General features: G+C 41.1%; 1 protein-coding gene across 3 annotated transcripts in view; it reads left to right on the top strand.

Annotated features, from left to right (window-relative positions):
• LDLRAD4 (low density lipoprotein receptor class A domain containing 4) overlaps nucleotides 1-22,492 on the top strand; it is a 326,743-nt gene that overhangs the window by 128,860 nt on the left and 175,391 nt on the right. For 2 of the 3 annotated variants that reach the window (XM_063130543.1, XM_063130542.1), the window contains exon 4: nucleotides 8,337-8,447. The exons of the other annotated variant lie outside the window; for it this stretch is intronic. In XM_063130543.1, coding sequence (XP_062986613.1) covers nucleotides 8,337-8,447 — 111 coding nt within the window. The remainder of the gene's footprint in view (nucleotides 1-8,336; nucleotides 8,448-22,492) is intronic. 3 annotated transcript variants of the gene reach the window in all.

Below are 22,492 nucleotides of genomic sequence, written 5' to 3'. Positions count from 1 at the left end.
ACCAGGTTGGGGAAGGCTGGCTTAGGCTATGACAAAATCGGTTTAAATTTTAGAAAGACTGAGATAAATTTCTGTTGTTCCCTAGCAACTGGTATTCTGCATCTTATTCAGGAGATGGCATATAGCTATCGTGGCTAATAGCCATTGATTATTAGACTTTAATCCTTGGATATTTAAAAGAAAGCTTGGTTGGGCACCTCTTAGGGATGTTTTTAATGATAAAGTTGAGATAGCTAAGCCTTGTTTTTTAAACAGTTCAAACTTAGCTGGGTTAAAAAATCATGCTGGCATTTGCTTGTTTAAGTTTTTATAAGTTTACTCTGATTCTTTGTAATGGCACTGGGTATGATAATTCACCAGGAAATTTAATGTTTTCTTCTATAAAGGGTGGAAGTGTCATAGATTATTTTCTGATAAACTACGAGTGGGCCTCTTAAGTAAAAAAAAAAAAGTGGTTGAAGATCAACCAGCAAGTGGCCATTATGCTTTGCTTATGGAACTGGAAAGCATTCAGGTTATTATGAGGTGAATGCCCAAGACCCTCTATACATAAAACAAGGGAAGCACAGACTGAGATGAGACTTTAATATAAGTCAAAAGTAGAGGACGCCCTATTAAGGGAACAACTGATGAATCTTAAGCGATAGACTTTTGGAGGCAGAGGCTCATGATCCATTGCCCATTTGCTATATAATTGTGAAAAACCTTTTGCTAAAATAACCTGTCATTCAAGCCTAGTAGTCATTCTTTGGGCTGGTTTTATTTGGAAAGCAGTCAAGCAAGCCATGATCTTTGCTCCTTGAGGAGGCAGACTAAAGGCAGGGTTATGAAACCCTGCGATGATTGTTTGGACAAAGAAGCACCATCTGTATATATGAAAAATGCTGAACTAGTGTGCTCCCATGCTAACCAAGCTTTTCACTTACGTTAATTCTTCTGGCAGATTTCCTAGGGGTTGGGAACAAAGCATTGTGGTCCCAGTTTAAAAAAAGGGGGGATAAATTCTTCCCAGCTAATTACCATCCAATTAGCCTGCTGGATGTTTCTTCCAATCTTTGCATGTGTTATTAATAGTATAGGGCTGACGATTGGGCAGATCAAAACAACGTCATTGAGAAAGGACAAGCAGATCCTCCTTCATGGGAGCTCTAGGTTAGATCAGTTCTTAATCTTAAATCATCCAAGCGAGAAGTACGCAGGTGCCCCCAAGGAGCATTTATATGCTGTTTTTGTACATCTGACTTCAGCCTTTGATAAGATAAATAGAGAGTTACTTTGGTACAAATTATGGAGGCTTGGGATGCATAGGTATTTGCTTATCCTGATTACTTGTATACAAGTGAGAGTAAGCAGTTGTCAGAAGAAGTTCAGTCAACAAAAGGTGTAAGACAAGGCTGTCTACCGGCTCCTTGAGTTATATTATTGTCAAACTTCCCAGTATCTGTAGGCACATGGAACATATGCAGATGATATGATTCTGCTATCCCAGATTAAAATTGGTATTGAAGAGGTTATTGAAAGTGTTTGGGCAAGTATGCACCAAGAATCAGCTCTATACGAATTACTCTAAGACCAAAGAAGTGTTTTTTGGCAGATGCTCCTCAAAACAGAAATGGCTACTAAACGGGTGCCAATGGAACAGACTAATAAATTTTTACTACTTGAAGGAATTTGCTTTGTTTAAAACAGTTCACGAAGTAGGCATTGGTTGGCCAGTAAATTAAAAGCTCAAAAATCTATGCATTCAGTTCTAAAATTTGTTAAGATGGAAATTTACTTGTTCCACCACTAAGAGTTTTTACTGCAAAGGTTATTCCTCAGATGACAAATAGGGCTGAAATTTGGGACATCTTAGAGCCAAAATATCTGGAATTGATACAGAATAAATTAATGCGCAATTTACCGGGTCTCCTGCCAGGGACTCCTGCTGCTTGTATTTAGGCAGAAGTGAGCCTAATGCTGATATTATAGCTTATTTAAAATTTGAATTTTTCAGCCACCAGCTAAATATATGAGATGCTTTGAAGTATCAAAAGATACTTTCAAGAGGCTCATAATGGGGAAGAGACAGTGGCAAAGCAGAAAAGATGGCCACAACTGGTGTAACACAGTCTCCAGGTCCCCAAATAACTATGTGTCTCTTATTATTGAAAACAGGCATTACTTTAAAGACATAGCTAGCTGTTACTTTTTTTTACTCTAAAGTAAGCACAGGGGGGGCAATCTAGATCAGCACGCTAGTTTGGAGGGCAGGGAACATTTGCTATGGTCTCATTCTGGATGGGGTGTGTGCCTACAGAATGTATTGCCAAATAGTGATCTTGTAAAGCAAATGGACCACTATTTAGCATTATATATATTACAGCTGCAAGACCCCTGATCCAAATGCAGGTGCAAGGCCCTTTATTGCAGATACAGGGGCCCTGATCCAGGAACCCTGATCTTTTCCCCTCGGTCCACCCCCAGGCAAAAGTCCTAATCCAGATTGGGGACCCAGTGCTTACTCTAGAGTAAAACAAAAATTCTAGATTCTAGTTGTGCATTTACAGTAATGTGTACTTTGTTCTTTACTGAGGAATAAGGACGATGAAAACCAGTTTGGTTGTAGACTATGGAGGTGTGAAGAGGGATGCAGCAGTGGAGTGGACAAGAACATGAGCCTTATGATTGTTGGCAATACAAATGTTTTGACATCTTTGGAGGATGTATCTCAGGTTGAGATACCTGCTTCCTATTGCAGGCATTTTAGATCCTTCAACATTGCTTTGATTCAAGTAACTTTGCCACCAGTGCTGATCCTGTAGTCTGGCTGGAATTGGTACCCTAAACATGTGGCTTCTAGGAGACCGGTGTAGCAGTACTCATACCCTTCGTATGGAAAATTCTGCTTCTACAAATTTAGTAGTAGGTAACATTCCAACCCAATGTGAGCAAGTAGTATAATCATTTAAGATTGTCGTGTCTTGGTATTTTTGACAAGCCTGTAGGCTTTCTTCTGTTGTGAGTTGCAGAGATGACAATTCAACTGTCAGCCTCTGCCCATCACTGAAGAAAATAATGTGAAAAGTCCCTTTCGCCTACCACATTGCTGTCATTTTTGGCCGCTAACTGATGTTCCTTGGTTATTATGACAGTTACCTGGTTAATCCCTTAACTGGGTTGAAATGCCTAAATTCAGTTTATAATACTGTATGTTAAAGTTATTCTCATGAATAATCAAAAGCTCTAAAAGTTGCATGACTTGTTTCCCTGGTGCATTTAATTTAAAGAGAATGGCCTCTGGAATTTGGAGTTTTGGGCAGTCCCAGTTTTCTGACTTAAACAGAAAATGAATGTTGACATGTAACACTCACATGGGTTGCATTTGGATTCATTTCAGTTTGTAAAATGTATAGGTTCCTTTCTTAAACTCATTGGACAATTCAAGAGGTTTAACAGTGCAATCGTTTGCACCTCTACTTGGACATCAGTCCAATGGAGTTCAATGAGCCTTATTCCCTGATAAGGTGGATAGAATTGTACTATAAAAACCTGTACACAAACACACACACCCTTCATCCTGGAATGCGTAGGACAATCCTCCTGATATTGTGTGGGGAGTTGTGATTTAAGTTATACCAGCAATTCATTTTTTTTTATGGATTGTTCAAATATATGCATGTATTTATTTAATCAAGTTATATACCGCTTACCATATAAAAATATATCTTTAAGTAGTTAGAAATTTCTATCCATTACAAAATAAAAAAGCTGGTTTGTTCCATTTTGCTGATTTTATTTTTTTCTCATAAGAAATGAAATACATGAGTGTGTCTAGCTCTCTTTTATAATGGAGCATGAGCTAATGAGGGGAGCCCAGTCTTCTCAGCTCTGACAGGCAGTGGCTTGCCAAGGTCAGGTTAGAGGTATTTCCCAGTTGGGTTTCTTTTTAACATTTTTTTAAAATCATATTTTTATTCAACTAAATTTAATCCAAACATTCTCAAGGAAGTTGAAAATAAATGTCCCAACAACAAAACAGTTTTAGAATGTAATAATTTAAACATGTTAATGAAACAATTTAAAAAACAAAGCAACAATGAAAACACAATTCCAGTTAAATCCCAAGTACCTGTCCAGCTAAAATACATTCATTCATCTCCAAAAAGAGACCAAAGGAGAAGATAGATGGACATCTTACGAGACTCTGTTCTACAGCTCCAGAGCCACCACTGAAAAGACTTTGCCCCTGATACAAGCTAATCTTAGGGTCAACCTAAATGTCATTTTTAATATGTAACATATAGCTACACCTGTTATTTTTCATTACTCAAAAGTAAGTGTGAGACACCCAATACAGACCAGAACCCTAGCATGGGGGAGGGGAGGGAAGCTTTAACCCTGTTCCTCCCACTGTAGTCCTGGTCCAGATTGGGGTCCAGCCTGCAAGTTGCATAGGGAAAAAACTCCCATTGAAGCGAATGGGGGCTGTTTTCTGTGCAATTTGCATGTGTGAGTTACAAAGAATTAAAGTCCGCCTACCTGCCATTCTAGAGCCTGGATCAGGTCCCTGCACTTACTTTTGAGCAAGGAAAAAGAACAGATATCACTGCATGCTACATATTGAAAGTAACATGTGGTTTGCCTCTCAATTCATGGAAAGGCAGCACTTGGAGAAGAGGCTCCTCAACAGATCTTTAAAACCCTTGGGGCTCATAGGGTTGCCAGAAATGCTGAAGACAGCCTGGGGCTTTCTGCATGCAAAGTACATGTTTTGTTGTTGAGCTATGGATTGTGAAAGTGGAATTTTGCATTTAAACAATCTTAAATCTATTCTGCCTTTCCAAAATGTGTGCCTTAAAACAAGGGCTTCTGGAGCAGCGGCAAGCATAAAAATAAAGATAGGTTATTTTGTAGATATATAATGGAGAGAGTTCCTTTGCTTTGAATTTGCTGCATATGTTGATGCCAAGGGTAATGTTCCCATTTAACTCCACCTTGTGGAAAGGTGCAGCACCTGTGCACCCAAATGGCTTCTTGTTGTGTTTTAAAAAGTCATGTCTGGATGAGCAAAACTGCAGACATGTTCACAAGGGCTTTCATGCAAAGTGACCAGAGCATAGACTGAAGCATCCCAATGGTCCTGTCCCCACCTCCAATCATATATTCAGACATGGAAAGAATCAAGAAGAGTGCCTGTGAGCGTGATACTGAGCAGTCACAATGCCATATCTAGGAATGATGGTGCAAGGCCATTTGAGACAAAAAGCCCAACTTCTAAGGCAGGCTTACATTTACTTGAAATCAGGGTGGATAAAAAACAATGATTTTTAAAAAATAATCAGATTTTTTTTATTTAAATCGGATTTTTTTTAATTTAAATCGGATTTTTAATTTAAATTGGATTTTTTTTTAATAAAATGCTTTTTGAGGAAAAAATCTATCTAAAGATAGTTTTCTATTTAAGATACATTATAGTCCAAAGGTTATTCATCATGAAATAAGGATTAGTTTTTAATTATGTAGCATGAGGCTGTTTAATTTTTTTGGTAAATGAATTCCATTAATCCATTCACAATGTCATGCTCTTCCAGAGGTTCCTGTAAGATTATTATTCTCCTTCCAATAAAGTACAGCAGAAAAGTTGTCCAAATATGAATGATTAACCTATTAAACTGGAGATAGTTCACCTCGCAATAATTTCATAATTATCTATCTATGATGTGTTTCTAATAGTATAACCAAATCAGTATTTTAAGGATATAACTGTAAAACTAATCTGAAAAGTTGCTATTCTAAAAATGAAACCTTCATCTGGTTGTAAATATTAAGATTATACCAGCAAGAATGAGTCTTTGGTAACTCTGAGTTGTGTAAAATATAGCTAGGAAGAGTGCACTTTGGGGGGGGGGGGGGAGAGTCACATGATTAAATCGAGTCTTTCTGAGTAGTGATTTAAATTGTGATTTAAATCATGATTTAAATCACAAATTGATTTAAATCAAATCCACCTTGCTTGAGAGTAAGTCCCGTTGAACCCCCTAGAAATTACTTCTGAATAAACATGCATGGGATGAGGCTGTAAGTGACTGTAAAAAGATCACCTCACCCAACTGGGGGTGGGGGGAGGAGAATGTGTCTGAAGCTACTCTAATATTATTTCAACAGGTATTAGTTTGCTTGAATAAAACAAAGATGGCAAAAATAATTGGCAGAGTGTGGATTTATGTGAACAGATGGTGTACAGGAAAGAACAGAGAAACTCCAGGGAAGTGTGAGCTGTCCACTGAGCCTTCCATTCTGTTCCTGTTCTGACTATTTCCTAATGTTGCGTTGTCTAATTTTGGATTATTATGATTTTGTTATTTTTTAGGAGGATGGCCAGTTTTCTGACTGCTTTGACATTTGTGCTCTCACTCAAGTTACTCCCATTTGATTTAAGGGGCAGTCATAAAGGGAGCTTTTAGAGTAAGTAAGGAATTCAACATTTTAAAAAAAGATGATCATAGTCACAAGGAATTTGACTTTGCAATAAACATCTGTGCATAATCAGTGCTTCTGAGAGCAACATTAGTGAAACAACTTAGTACGCTTCTCTGTTGGACGAGGATAGCTTGTATATAGGTTGTGGTAGTAGGGGATGGGACTTTGTAAACAGGGGAAGGTAGTGGCTCAGAAAAGCATGAAATATTGTTTGGGATATGAGTGATTCAGAAATTGTATGTTTATCCTGGAAGCTTAGACTATACAAACCAGTAATTTATATTGGCGGAAGATGAATATGCAGCCCGGCTGCGTATTCAATCAGTTCCTGGTTTAAATGGAAAAATTGGAAATTGCAGATGACGCAGTATTTCCCACCCTCTCCTCCTGAGTCTTATTATACTTGATTTGTTTATCTTGAAAGAAATGCTCTGTTGCGCTGATACAAATATTGTCTCAGTTGTTCCAAGTAAGACATTGGACAGACATGGGACCTGCCAATAAAATGAGAAAATAGTTGGTTCAGTGAAACCACACTGTGGCTTATTTTAAGGGATCAATTCTACCTGTGAAGGAATGCATATTTTGCTTGTTGGAGAAATGCAGTTTGCTTGCCAGAATAATACTGTGGTGAAAGAAACGGTTTTATGTGTTTCATATGACATTGGAGAGAAGGCACAGCAGACTGTAACAAATGTAGCAGGTTCTAAAAGCTAAAGTGGATCAACATTTTGTAATCTGAGAAAAGTCTTTTCCTTTCTTTTTAAAACCACTAAGTGGTTCTCGGAGAATTTGGTTCACAAAGCTAGTGGGTCAGAAGGGAATCCATTTTATGTATTGTGGTAGTGTGCTGCATTCTTTTATCCTGATGGATATCTAAAAAGAGATGCAACCCTGGCCTGGAGCAACAATGATGAGGTCGGCCCAATATTGGATGGAATACTGTTACAACCTTTATTATATTTACAAGTAGGGAATGAACCCAGCTTTGTACAGGCTAGAATAGCCCTTAGTTTGATACAGTGAAGGGAACCTATGTAGCTGTTAGAATTAGACACATTGTGCCCCATCTGAGTGAAGCTATCCCCTGGTACACTGAGGCACAACCCTTGCCATGGTGCACCCTTTTAGCCCCTGAGGAAGGGGATCTGTTCACTTTATTCCTCTGAAAGGGGGATTTTCCATAGCAGGAAGAAGGGAAGAGCCATATAACTCTGTCCCAACAATTTACTACTCTCCCCTGGCTTCCCACTCTATGGTCTGCAAAGCTGAAGGCTGGTTTGGGAAGTCTGACACCTAGTGACTGAAGATGGTATTGTAGGCTTTAAAATTAATTCATTTAAAAAACAAAGTAACCTGAGGTGCACACCCCTTGGGTCCTCATAGTATCCATGCTAAGTTTCAGGTGAATGATCAAACCAGTCCATACTCCAGGAAATAAAGCCAGACTGCTCACTTGAGGGAATTATATTAAAGGCAAAACTGAAGTACTTTGGCCACATAATGAGAAGACAGGATACCCTGGAGAAGATGCTGATGCTAGGGAAAGCGGAAGGCAAAAGGAAGAGGGGCTGACCAAAGGCAAGGTGGATGGATGATATTCTGGAGGTGACGGACGCGACCTTGGGGGAGCTAGGGGTGGCGACGGCTGACAGAAAGAAAGCTCTGGCGTGGGCTGGTCCATGAAGTCATGAAGAGTCGGAAGCGACTGAACGAATAAACACACACACACACACACACATAATGATTAACTAGGATTACTACAAATGGGAATACGGGCAGGGCTGCATTCTCTACTCTGTACGAGAGGAAATAGTAGGTTTAGCCATCTAACGTTGATCCATATCCTATCTTTCTATTTCCCTTTCCTGCAGAAAATTCCAGATGGAGTATTGTCAACTCTAGGAACTTCACATTGTATAGTGATGTGGATCACTGTCAAAATCTTATGGGTCAGAAACAAGAAGTGGACTCACAACATGATGGTAGTAATCCTGGCAGTGAATAGCCCTGATGTTAGGGTCAGGATGTCTTGCTATGGGAAGACCACTTTCTATACAATTGATCAACAAAAGCTCTAAATGCAAATTAAAATTTGTCCTCTGGTTACTAGATCTGACAAGAAGCAAAAGCTCTGTAACATGATATTATTGAAGGATCCATCACTGTGCTTGCTAGACAGATGCACCATCCAGTTCAATTCCGTCTTTAGGTTTACACCTGTGTTACAACAGAAATATGTCAACATGAATCAGTGTATGCAGTGAGGCAATCTGCCTTTGTGTGTATCGTTTGTCAACTTCACTACTTCATCTGGAATGTTCAGCAACATGGGGAGTAAGGTGGGTGGAAGGTGTAGCATATGGGGCAAATTTGATGGAAAACAAGTATGGCTTTTTTACTCATGTCTACCCAAGATCTGGAAGTTGTTCAAAACTGTAAATTATAACAGTTAGGAGGAATTGTCCTCTTTCTTCCAAAGCCTCAACAAGGCACCTTAGTTGAATTTAGCAATATGTGAATTTTTAAAATGTAATTGTTTAATTGATTAGCCGTTTAGAAACCAGACAGTTAATTGATTAAAATCTTTAATTTATTGACATTCAATCTTTAATTGTTAGAAATTACAGATATACAGTTGGGGCAGAGAAGCCCTTTAGCTTAAAAGGAAATTGCACTTGCTTACTATCACTTTGCTTCCTGCTTCTCTTCCACATTTGAAACGAGCTGAATTACATGGGAGCAGAGCAGAGAACACATGGTCTGTAAATTAAAACTTCTGAACTCATATAGTTCAGTGGGACAGCAACCCGTAGTGGGTGTTCTGTAGCGCAGTTTTGACTGCACACAGCAGGAAATCCCGATATATTTCAGAAGAATCGGTTTTTCCAAGGTTCATTTTTAAGCAGAATAACAGAGGGAAGGAGTGGGAGACACACAGAGGGCTCATGCCATCGTCAAAATGACCAGCAAATTTCCATGAGTGGACAGTCATGAGCGAGCTATAAATTGCTTATTTATAGAAGTTCAAAGGGTGGGGGAACATTGAATGCAAAATGTGTTGGAAGGTTTAGCGATCCTTTCTGACATTTATAAACCTTAAAGTTGCAAAGGTGATTATAAATGTCATTGTTGGACAGCTTTATATTTATACCTCTTTGGCACATAGCTATGTCATTATGAATCAATGTATGTCACAAAGCACTCTTGGTGCATTTTGTGTGCCTGGTTTGTTACAGTGTTTCTCTACAAATCAAATTAATATTGAAATTGCACGAACTTTATTTAACAACCCTCTCAAACACTATTGGCTTTGTTTGACCTGATGCTGCAGAGGCTAAGAACTGGTTCTGGTACTCTATTTTTAAAAAGGAGCAGAAAGGGGAATAAGATGCAGTGAGGTTAATAAAAATGGTTCAGAGCTTGGAGAATAAAAGTGCCCAAGAAAAATTGAAAAATATTCCTCTTATGTGATTACTTTTTCACAGGTAATAGTATCTGGGAAAATAGGAGCCACTAAAATCTCATGACCTGCCATATATATTATATTTTCAGCTCATACATTACAAAATCTAAATGTGGTTGTACAGGAGGGAAACTTGGTTTTAGTGGTGGCACAAAACTGGTGAACCTAATCTATGGGTGACTCAGTACATGCCCTTTCATCACTTGATGTTTTGTAACACCAACTCAATTCATTTTATGTGTAAAACAGACATAATCAATCAAGCACTACAGATGAATTTTTGTATCATCTTTCATCAGTTCAAACACAATATTACTTACTTTTTGGATGCTGGCAGTCATACTTTCCTGCTGCCTTAAGAAACTGGGCAGAGGTTTGTATAAGAGAAAAGCCAGAAAATCTGAAAGGTTAGGTGGGATTCAGTAGTCCACACGCACTGTTAGAAGCTTGTTCTGATGTTGCTATTGGCTTTATGCTCATTAGTCCTGTATATCAGGAGTAGATCTCTGTGTTTTGGATTTCACCTAGCATTGGCCATGGTGGTGGGAGCTTTTAGAAGTTGAAGGCCCAAACATCTGGAAATCTACCTTTGGCCCACCTTTTCCATATATTACTCCTGGATAGTGTCACAAAAGAAACAGAGATGTTCTCTGAGTTATTATTCATATTCAATTATATTGAATAAGTGACAATTAAGTCCAACATGGGTAATGTGTATATTGACATAAGATAATTTAGGGGAATTCTTAAATGAAAGTATAAAGGAGCAGAGCGTGGGCAAATGAGCTATCTGAAGGCTAAAAGAGAAGCACTGCCAAAAGATAACTGTGACATTGCTCTGCCATTTGCTCGTTGGTAACAAGCAGCATTATTATTTTGCTGCACTCTTAAGCATTGGCTTCCTCTGGGACCTGGATGATTCTTCACTGCCACTTTTTGATCAGTGATGCTGAAATTCTGAGAGATTTCCCTTCTGGCTGCTCCACATCTGCTACTGATCAACAGCTGGAGGTGCTGGAAGTAGTAAAATTGACATGATTAGAGCACAGAAATTGACATTAACAGGTGCATGGATGTGTGGCATACCCTGAAATTGTTTTGGCTCAAAACACATATGTGAACACCCAGTCTTTGTAACAAGACATTGTTTCAGTCTGAAGAAACTGACACCTTTGGGTAAAACTAATTTTGTGTGCTAGAGTGGATAGAGTGGGGTGATTAATTTCTGACCATTACAGTTAAAATAATGACAGCACACGAAACCTGCATCTTTAGAATACACCTTTTCTAAATACGTTGCTTTTTGTTCTTTAAAGTATGTTAAGCAGGTATTTAGAAACTACATTTCCATTAGTTTCTGTTGGAGATTAAATGTGTGTCTGATGATCTCATGCACTGTGTACCAGCTGTTTGCATAACCTATCTTCTTTGTGAAAGGATAGTCCGTCTATTACCTATATATATTCTATATTTCTATTCAACGCTATTTTTTATTCCATTTTAGAAAGCTCTGTATTGTGTGGTGGTTATGGGCTTGATTACCTTCTAATACTTCACCCTTTTGATGGAAGTCAAATAATTATCTATCCCAAAGTAATGATTAAAGTTCATTTCAGTTAATGGGAGGACTTTACTTAATTGCAGTATTTCTTGTTGGGGTAGGCCATCTGGTACCTGCCAGATGTTTTGGATTACACCTCCCATAATCCCTAAACATTAGCCACTATGGCTTGCCTTTATGGGAGCAGTAGTCCAAAACATGAAGCGCTTCTTCAGACGAGCATTTTATAGCATGCTAGTGACTGGCCACTCACAGATGTTTACGGGTCATTTTAACGATGCAGTGATCCTCCCGCACGTCTCCCACTCCTTCTGCTCTTTTTTCCATCACAAAATAAGACCCTGAAAACCTGACTTATCTGAGCTATAGTGATATTTGTCACTATTTCCTGCTGTGTGCAGGAGAAGTTGCGCTATAAAATGCCCACTAGAAGGCACTGTCACACTAAACTGAATGGGCCACGTGGTCACTGCTTTCTTCCCCGTGTGATTCTTTTCATCCCTATTGCGGAAAAGAGCCAGGAAGCGGAGTGACAGTAAGAAAACGCAATTTCCTGCCCATCTGAAAATCCTTGAAGTTGTCCACCCTGAATGTTCTAAATATTTTGGAGCTACTCACAATGTTTACTATTATCAAGGAGAATGTGTTTTCTGAGAAGAGGCCATTTTACTTAATTTATTTCAGCTTTTGTGATAACGTTCCTCATTGTCTTGTTCAAAACAATCTGTTATCTTATAGTTCCCATCTGTATTCCCCTGCTACTTTAACTAGCATGTAGAGAATGGAGAAATAAAACTTTTTTTTATTCATTGCCTCTAAAAGGACTTTGCTGAGGGTTGCTACACTGGCAACTTGGAGAATCCGTTTTACCTTTCCTTCTCCTGCTGCAGAGGGAGATACAGCCCGTGAAGCAGAGGCACGGGGTATTATTATTTATTTATTACATTTATAGCCTGCCTTTTTTCCTCCAAGGAACCCAAGGCAGTGTACATAATCCTCCTCCTCTCCATATTATCCTCACAACAACAACCCTGTGAGGTAAATTGGGCTGAGAGTATGTGATTGGCCCAAAGTCACCCAATGGGTTTCCATGGCTGAGTGGGGTCTAGAACCCGGATCTCCCAACTCCCAGTCCAACACCTTAGCCATTACACCACACTGGCACACTGGGTAGCTGATGTGAGTGGCAGCCAAGGGAGGCACATTTACCAGGAAGAGTCCCAGAGCATCAATGGAACCACAACTGGTTTGGATAGCAGTACCAAGAAGAGGACCAAGCCAATGATACAACCAGCCTTACCAGCCAGAGGCACAGGCATGCACAGCTATTGACTCCAGCAGCCACCTGCCTCCACAGGTAGTTATACTCACCAGTAACAGCACGAGGTCCCTCTTTTCTTCCATCACGTCTTATCAGCAGTCAGGTATTGCTTCCTGTCCCACTTCACTGTCCACATCATCCACTGCAATAGGAACATTAAATCTCACCACTTCCTGCTTTTTTGCCTATATGCTAAATATCCAGCCACTGCCCCACCCCACCTCCAAAAAACCTTGATCCACTGAACCAGGAGGTGTAAAGGAATAAAAGTGGTTTTGTCTGATATGTGCAAGGCTTTGGTGGTTGAAAATATGAGAGTCTGTTTTGTTTGGCCCTAGAGAACGAAAAGCAATTATTAGGGTTTTCTGTTCAACCTGAAAATGAAATTGACAGTTAATTTGGGTAGATTGCATACTAGTCCTTCAATCCTCAAATTACCCGGGTGGGGAGGGAGAGCGGGGGTAGCCCAGTCCTTTTTACCTTTTGTGATGGTCCTTTGAACCCCACCTTTCTACCAAGAAAAATGGCACTTAAGGCAGCTTTTTAGAAAGCTGCAAGTGGCTCATGATTTCATCAAAATTGAGATTATTCAGGATGTGTGAATTTCAAGATGTGTGGATTTCAAAGAATTCAAAATCTCAGATTAATTATTAATACAGGTTGAAATAAATGTTATTCATGGTTGTGCGGAGCAGTCTTGAAAGTGACAAAATAGGAAGGTGATAAAAGAGAAGGTTTGGCATATCAAATCCCCCTGCCCTGCAAGGCACACAACAAACACCCCCTTACCAAGAAAAAACCAGTAAATCTTTTCTCCACAAAATAATATTGTCCTGCAAAAAACTCAACTTTTGCTATGGTCATGAATAATAAAACATAATGGTTGTGTTAAAAAAATGACACCGGGGGCTGTCTAAATGTTGTCTTTGCCCTGCATAGGTTATGAATCGGCGCGGTGTCAGTTATATGACGCAGCCCCTGATTCACATCATGTCAGTTATATGACGCAGCTGTGCACTAGAAAAGTCAAGGACTTGCCCTGACTTTTCCTGCTGGAGTGAGGTCAGCATGGCTCTTCTGCCATCTGACCTCGCTCTACCGTTGCGCCAGTGGCGTTCCTGGGTGGAAGGCCACCTCTGATTGGTTGCAGGAAGCCGGGGAAGGGATGGGCCCAGTGAGCCAAATGGCTGCTGGAAAGCCCGTGCTGCCGCCTTCATTTAGGTTACCTATTGCCACCCTGTAGCAGCAAAACTGCAGGGTTTAGCAGCAGCGCGGCACTAAAGTGGTGCCATGAAGGCAGGCTCTAAAACAAGGTTTCACATAATGTGAATGAGTCACAAGAAGCCACAGACTCATGTGTCTGCCCTCCTCCCATGTGACTGTGGGGAAACGTCTACTTTTACTTAGCCACAGTGTGTTGTGTCACCTGGACTGAGAACTGTAGTTAACATTAACTGTGACTACTTTAAACAAGGCAGCTTTGTAAATCACAGTTTGTAGTTAGGTTGTTTGAACTAACCATAGTTAATGATGCCTTGTTTTAAAGAAACCATAGCTAATGTTTGCAACACATAAAGCAGTAGTTAAACCAAAAGCAGAAGCCAAAACTTCGAAACAACTCCTTTTACCCATACGACAAGAAGAGAGCAGAGGATTAGCACATGAGCGCCCACAAGGGTTGTTTGCATCATACTGAACTGTGGTGTAGTGCGATGCTTAAACACAATGAATATAATCAATACTGGGTGAAGCATCATGAAAAATGCTGGAAAAGTGAAGAAATGGACAAATGAAGACTTCCTCTTTTCTCTTGCCTCTGCTGTGACAACTTTCCATCATCAAGGATTTTGCTTACTGTGGAAGATAGCCTCTTTCAGGATTCAATTTGCAAGCTCAGTAAATTCCAGGCAGGCTTAATGATCATACTTATGTTCTGGAATAGAGAAATGAAGAGAGGCACCTGGATCCTTCACGCTCTGCAGACATCTCTGAAATTTATTATGGCTGTTGGAGCCAATCCATTCTATCAGCATCCTGTACTTAGTGTTTAATTGGAATTCTGGGAATATTAGAAGGGGCAGGGCTGGACTGCAGTCACAGCAGGTCTTGAAAATATAGTAAATTGGTTCCTATTGTGAACTGACCCCAAAGAGAAATATTGTGAATGGACTGTTAGAGATTGAGGGCAGGATGCTGAGAGAAAGTTGATTTGAACCCTTGACCTTATGATGCTACAGAGGGAATTGACAATACAATAAAATGACTGCTCATTTATTAATGGCAGTTTAAGTCAAGCTACTGGCTATTGCTCTCTCCTAAATTCCCCTAAATTTATCTTTGTCATGGCCTAGAAAAATAAATAAAAGGCACACCCTGAAGGCAAATTATTGAGCTACAGCTCTTGCCCATCATGGACTTAACATGTACAGTGGAAATGAAATCAATATGCCTGTTTTCTTACTACACCGTTTTCAGTCAGGTATGGCGTTTTCTTTTCTGTTTGCCATCATATTTGCAAACCTCAAGAATGATAAGGTAAACTTTTTTTTCCTTTTTTGCGTTAAATGAGTAGTGCTTTTGGTATTCTATTGTGAAAACTGTTGGGAAGTACAGGGCATTTGGTCCTGGTCTGCATTTCGACTTCTGTACTGTGGAGATGAAGAACACAGCAGCAGCATTCATTGCAGCAACCTTAGTTTGAAAAGGACTTTCATCTCTAGACCTAAAATTAACAGCATCTTGAAATCCAAAAGCTGATTAAAAACAAAAGCCCGGAAAGCAAATTTAAAAAAATCTTGGCCTAAAATGAAATTAAGAAAAGTTTGCTTTAGCTTTGTGGATTATGGTTAGAGCCATTCTCTCTTAACTTTGTTCTTAAAGGTCAGTTAAAATCAGAGGTGTGTAGAGTTCGCCATTTAGCATGAAGGGCACTTTATTGTAAAGCCCAAAATTAAAGCATAAGTAGTTGGCCTGCAACCTTCCTCATAATAACATAAGAAGAGCCATGCTGGATGAGGCCAAGGGTCCATCTAGTCCAGCACTCTGTTCACACAGTGGCCAACCAGCTGTTGACCAGGAACCCACAAGCAGGACACAGGTGCAACAGCACCCTACCTCCCATGATCCCCAGCAACTGGTGCACACAGGTTTACTGCGTCACTCTTTCCTCACTATTGTGCACAGGTCAGTTTTCCTGGTGGAGAAGATTCAGCTAGGATGCCCACGTGCCCCTTTTACAGAGGACACTCCTGTGTTTGAAGGGCTGCCCTCTCCAATTCTGGTTTAAAGATGAAGAACTATAAGAACTGTTGCCCATCAACAGTTAGCACCTGGAAGCAGACTGAACATGCAGGCACACGGGTAACCTAGTCACAGTCTTCCACACTGGTGAGATGATGATGATTTGTTGCATTTCAGTACTGCCCCATTGCCAAAATTCTCTGGGCATTTTTCAGATATTATAAATAATTAAAAATACATTATACAACATGTAAAACCATTTACATAAAAACATACAGACAGCACACACACATGCACACACACATGCACATGCACAAACAGAGACAGACAACATGTATCTAAAAACAATTTTAAGCAATCAACAATAAAACAGCCCCAAGACCTGGTTAAAAACTTACCTTATAAGAGACTCCAAACTTACCTTATATGAGACTCCAAAGAGTGGCAGCTCTCATAGTTGCACCAATCCAAGGCAGTTTTAAGACAGCAACAAGGCCCTCCTCTTTCCCTCTGTTTCCTATCCTTAATAACAAGTGATGCTTGGAATCACTACGGTGGTTATGCTCATGGCTTAAGGCCAGAACAATGAGGGCTGCAAGCACAGCCGCAATGTTATGTTTTTCTGCTAGAAAACTAGCGCTGGGACAGAAGCTGGAATGTGGGACGGTACAGTTTGCCTCAAGGGGATAAGATCTGCTTGCACAAAGGGATACAAGGCTGCAAGTAGGGATTGCTGGAAGGAAGCATGCCTGGCTCACACAGGTCCCTTGAATGTTTGGAAAAATGATAATAAATCAAGGGTTTTGTTTTGTCTTGGCCACATTATAAACAAAGATTGTCCATTCATTCATTCCTGGCTTCCTCTGTTACAAGAAAATATTGTTGACCTCATTTAATCTTTATGCAGTTATACTGCAGAACCTTTGGTAAGGTTTCATCCTGTGGTTGCAGTCCTTCACACAATTGATTAGGGGTAACTCCAGTTTAATAGATTGTGAGGCAATTGCTTGTTCTAGATACGTAAACTATACACCTAACACATGTAATGATAATATGCATCATTTTGGGGGGCAGTACATACTTTTAATACAGGCCCCCTCCTATTTAAATACTATGATCTTGTCCAATACATATAAACTCATGAATCTTGATTTTTTTTAAAAAAATATTGAAATTCCTTTTTCTGCAATTGGACCATGGACCACTTTGAGGCTCTTCTACTAGGCCCCCAGACCCCTTTCTTCTTGCTATTTTTATTTGTCATAACATCCATCCTAAAGAACAGTGTTGTAAAGCTTTCTGTCAATTTTGTACATTTTTGGTTGGTTCTAATAGAGATACAATCCTGCTGACGTTTTTGTTTCTTAATTCTAATGGCCTAAGGTGGCTGCAAACATTTACAAATAGATGAAAAGAATTTTAAAGGTTTATTTTTCTGGCCTTTGTCATTGCAACATCATGAATTATCTCCCTAGGGTCAGTTTCTTCAAATTTATATTCAATAAAGAGTATCTAGGTGCTTTTACTTCAATTTAACCTTGTTAAGAATTGTCAGGGTCTGGGGCGTGGGCAGCAAGGCCTCAGCACAGGAACGCCAGGGCCAGGATGGACAGCAGCGGAACCGTCAGAGTCCAGGCAGGGCTAGAGGCAAAAGGCAAGGTCTAGAGGCAAGCAAGGTTCAGAGTCCAGAGGCAAACAGAGTCCAGGCAGGGCCAGAGGCAAAAGGCATAGTCAGGAGAAACAGAAGGCCAGGCACAGCCAGGCCCGGTATTGCAGGTAATCAGAAACAGGCTACAACAGGCACAGAAGACTGTGTTGCTGTGGCAAAGCTGGAGTGGAAATGCAGTTCTTATGTAGCCCTTCCCTGGCTGCTCCCAGCTGGTCTGCATCAGCCCACTTGTGAGTGCATGATGATATGAGCCTGAATCCTGCAACTACTCTGTGGCCGGCAAGGTGTACTGCGGCCACCAGGTGCTGCTGCAAGACAGAACCTGACAGTCTGCGGCCACCAGGTGGTGCTGCAGGACAGAACCTGACAAGAATTTGGTAGGGAGGACGACTTTCCCAACTGGTGGAACATTTCTTTACACGAATAAATAAATAAATAAATAAAAATCTGATAGGATGCCACCATAAGCTACCCCTCACCTGAATACTATAGTCCAGGAGTCCCCATCTTTTTTGACCTGTGGGCGCATTTGGGAATTTGAGAAAACACTGTGGGCACTACCACAAAATGGCTCCTGTGAAAGATGTGGCTAGTCACATAATTGTTGCTGTGGGGGCCTGGCTAGTCAAGAGGTGGTGGGGAGGCAGAGAAATAGCGAAGCTAGAGTCTGGGAGGGAGGGGCAATGCAAAGAGCTGCTTCCTGGCCCACCCAGTTGTCTTCTATCGCTTTTGCTTGCTCTCACTCTCCACTCCCAACCTCTTTCCTTGATGTTTTTGTCTCCCCCCCACCCCCTGTCCCTTTGCTTTGCTTTCTCTTCCTGCCCATGGAACAGTTGATCAATGGCAGGTTCAGGAACAGGAAGGAGAACACGGTGCCCTAACATTTTCCAGTTTTTTTTTAAAAATTTTTTGAAGGGGTTAGTGAGTGAAGAGCTGTGTGGGCACCATTGGGGGGTGCCCACTGGGGACCCCTGCTCTAATCTGTCCGGTTGCCTGGAGAGTTTCTGAGCCAAGGACTCCTTTCTGCTGTCCAGCTCTATGAATAAGCAAAAAGAAATGCCCTTTGGTTTTTCTTGCCCAAAGCTAAAAATACATACATGCAGAACTTAGCAAAACCTTGTGAAAATCCTAAGAATACAAGGAACTATAATAGCAACCGTACAGTCCTGTAGGGAAGGTTTTAGTGAGGAATTCCCATTTAAAATAATACAGCCCAAAATCCAATGGTGTTTATTTGGGTGAAAAGAACAAAGGAAGAACAACAGAAGGCAACAACCACACACACAGAATTTAAAAAAAACAAAAAACCCAAACAAACCATAAATCAATCCAACATACATAGTTTGAAAACATATGCAGACAATAGACTGGATGGTCTCAGAGAGAGTGAGAGAATCTTTGGCCTCCTAATTAGAAGTTGGGAAAACGCAGACTAAGAGCAGCGTCTCATATTTATAGGAGACTAAGGCCGTTGCTGGATGAGGGTTTAGCCTGGGCTGATACCCGGGCTCACCCCTGTGCATCCAGATGATGCACAGGGGATCCAGGGGTCAGCCCGGGCTAAACCCTAGCTTGGCATGGGATAACTGGCACCACTTGTGGCCTGGTATTTCCGCAGCCCCGGGCGGTTCTGCAGCTTCTCCCGGCTATGCGGCTTACTCACGAGTAGCCGGGAGAAGCCGAGTGCTGTGCCCACCAGGTGGGGGGGAGAGATGGGGGCCGGGGGGGGAAGTGCGGACCCGGCGGGACAGATGGGGGAAGAGCGGAGCCAGAGGACATTGGGGAGGATCGCAGCCCAGGGGCGATGGGGGGGATCGGAGATCGCAGGCAGGAGGGCGAAGGGGGCATTGGACATGGCGGGCGGGGGGGCGAGGGGGGCATTGCACCTGGCAGGCGGTGGGGCGAGGGGGGCATCAGACATCACGGGGGGAGATCGGGGGCAAGGGAGTGGGGAACCCTTTTTTAAAAAACAAACAAACCCTACGTTATTGTTGGTGCGCTCCTGCGCACATGGCCCCTTTAAAATGAAAAAAAATGGCCAACACGACGGGGCTTTCCTTTACCCCATCGCATGTTACGTCTAGCTAGGAGCGATGGCCCGCACTAGCTGCAGCGCGGGCTCGCTCCTACTCCTGACCGGATTACTCCTGACCGGGGGGAATGGCTCTCCCCCCCATCCCCGCTGCTTGTACCTGAACTTAGATTTACGGACAGGCAGCATTTACCTGTAGTTTAAAGTGTTTTATGTTGAATTGGATGACAAAACAACGGCAGTTCTGTTCATATTAAGAAGCGAAGTGCAAACGAAGTCTGAAAGCATTAAGCGTAATCTAATGGGATGGGATTGCATATGGGTGAGTAGACACAGCATGTGTAAAATAAGCATTGGAAACAATGATAGCATTACATTTCGCAGTTCAGCATTTAATGACTGCAGCTATGATCAATGTATACATGCATCAAATTCTTCTGCCACAGGTTGCCTTGGTACTTGTTATTCAAACCATACTTACATACATATATATATATATATATATATATATATATATATATACACACACACACATTTTAACTTTCCTTTTTTTAAAAAAAACTTTTATATTTCTGTTTGGAAGAAGCAGCTTTTGCAGAATGCAATGGCTTAATTCATCATGAGGCTAGGCCAGCGTTATGACTGAATCTACATTGCTTTTCTGGAAACTCTTCAAGGCACTTTTTTTTACTTAAAAAGCCATCTATGGCTCACTTTGCCATACTGCAAACAGCTAAACAACCCAATGTCACTGGAGCCCATGGGATTTAAGTAATCCAATAGTGCAATCCCATTCATGTCTACTCAGAAGCAAAGTTCAATAGGACTTACTGTCAGGTAAGTGCGTCTGGGATTGCAATTTAACTCTATGCTACATTTCCACCTTTGGTTCTGCATGCTTTAGTTGTTGTCTCCCAGTTCATAGAGACTTGCGGTTCATCTCTTCTCATGAAGATTCACCAGAGTCTGAACATTTTTCCAGAGCTGGTGAAGATTGTTTTATTCAATCTGTCTGATAGCCAATAGCTAAGCCACTGGTGGGATATTTTAGCTTACAGAATAAATTTTAATAATAATAATAATAATAATGATGATGATGATGATGATGATGATGATGATGATGTATCTCTTACCCGCCTCTCCATTTGGATTGAGGCGGAGAACAACAATAAGTATAAAATATATAAAAACATAGAATACATTATTAAAACATCCTAAAAAACATCCTAAAATTCCACTGGATAGACCTGCTGGAATAGATCAGCCTTTATAGCTTTCTTAAATGCTAAAAGACTGTTAAGTTGACGAGTCTCCTCTGGCAGGCCATTCCACAGTCTGGGAGCAGCAGAAGAGAAGGTCCTCTGGATAATACCTGTCAGACTAGTTTTGGCTGACTGAAGTAGATTCTTCCCAGAGGACCTGAGTGTGCGGGGCGGATTGTTCAGGAGAAGGCGATCCCGCAGGTAGCCTGGACCCAAACCATGTAGGGCTTCGAAGGTAATAACCAACACTTTATACTTTGCCCGGAAACTAATTGGTAGTCAGTGAAGAGATTTTAAAACTGGTGTTTTAAATGTTTCAGTTGGCCCTGTGTAATTGGTATAAGATTAAAAAAAAATGAGTCACATACATACAGTTGTTTCATTTTTAGTGCAGACGCTTAGAACTAGTTGCCTGATTTTAAATGATGTGATAAAGTATCAATTTATCAAAGTATCAAATTTATGAGGATGAATATTTTCATGGACCAGAGTGGTTTCATGGACTAGACCGTCCCTTATTCATCTTAAAGTGGCTCTGTTCTGTGTACACTTCTCCAAGCAGGCATGCACAAAGGACTGGTGTTTTGTCCACACTCTAAATACGGGCATGCAATACAATCCTAGACTCCCAAGGCGAATCTGTTGCCTTTGCTGCTAGTACTGCCTCTCCCTTCCCATGCCCCTTCAAGGACCCATCATACTTACTTGGAACAGGAGAATGATGAGGTGCTGGTAAGTGTGGGTACTCCAGTTTTGGGGCAGAGTGGCCTCCCGTACTGAGGAGGGATGTTAGGACATCCAGGTCCCAGGTGGAAACACAACATTATTTCTGTCAGCTGGAAAACCACTGCAGCAAAACAGACACAAAAAGGGCCTTGTTCTGGCCAGGGGATACTGGGAATTGAAGTTCCAGCGTCCCTCCTCAACAGCAAAGGTCATTCTGCTGAGGAGCTACAGTGCTCACTGCTGCCTCTCTTTTCCGCTGCCTCTCTTTTCCTGTGCCTCAGGTAAATGTTGTGGGCTCTTGGCTGGGCACTGGAGTTGGGAGGCAGAAGTGGTGGCCACGGTGTCAAGCGTTTGATGTGCAGATCATTAGGCTAGTACTGCTATGAGCAGGGACCTCCTTTTTGTAAGTAGGTCAACAGAGGAATTAACATTTACGAGCACTTCTATTATTACTTGTGTCATCTACTTTATCAGTGCTGGAAGTGTTTGGTGAATCCTACTCATGGGCAGAATTTTTTGTGGGGTAAAAGTTGGGGTTAGATGGCAATGAAATACAAACAGTATAATTTAAATTGGCATTTAAATGTATACAAAATAGCCACCTTAAGTACAGCAACGAGTTTCCTGGGAGCTTGAAATGTTCTCCTACTGGTTTTTGAATGTTGCTCTTTCTGATGTCAGATGTGACATTTATTCTTTTGCATATAGACTGACCTGTTTGTCTGTTGTAGAAAGTAGAAGGGCATTGTTGAC

Source organism: Elgaria multicarinata, chromosome 7 (assembly GCF_023053635.1).
Source record: "Elgaria multicarinata webbii isolate HBS135686 ecotype San Diego chromosome 7, rElgMul1.1.pri, whole genome shotgun sequence".
Taxonomy (NCBI): domain Eukaryota; kingdom Metazoa; phylum Chordata; class Lepidosauria; order Squamata; family Anguidae; genus Elgaria; species Elgaria multicarinata.
The sequence above is the reverse complement of the archived record's forward strand: the minus strand, read 5'-3'. Positions and strand labels throughout refer to the sequence as shown.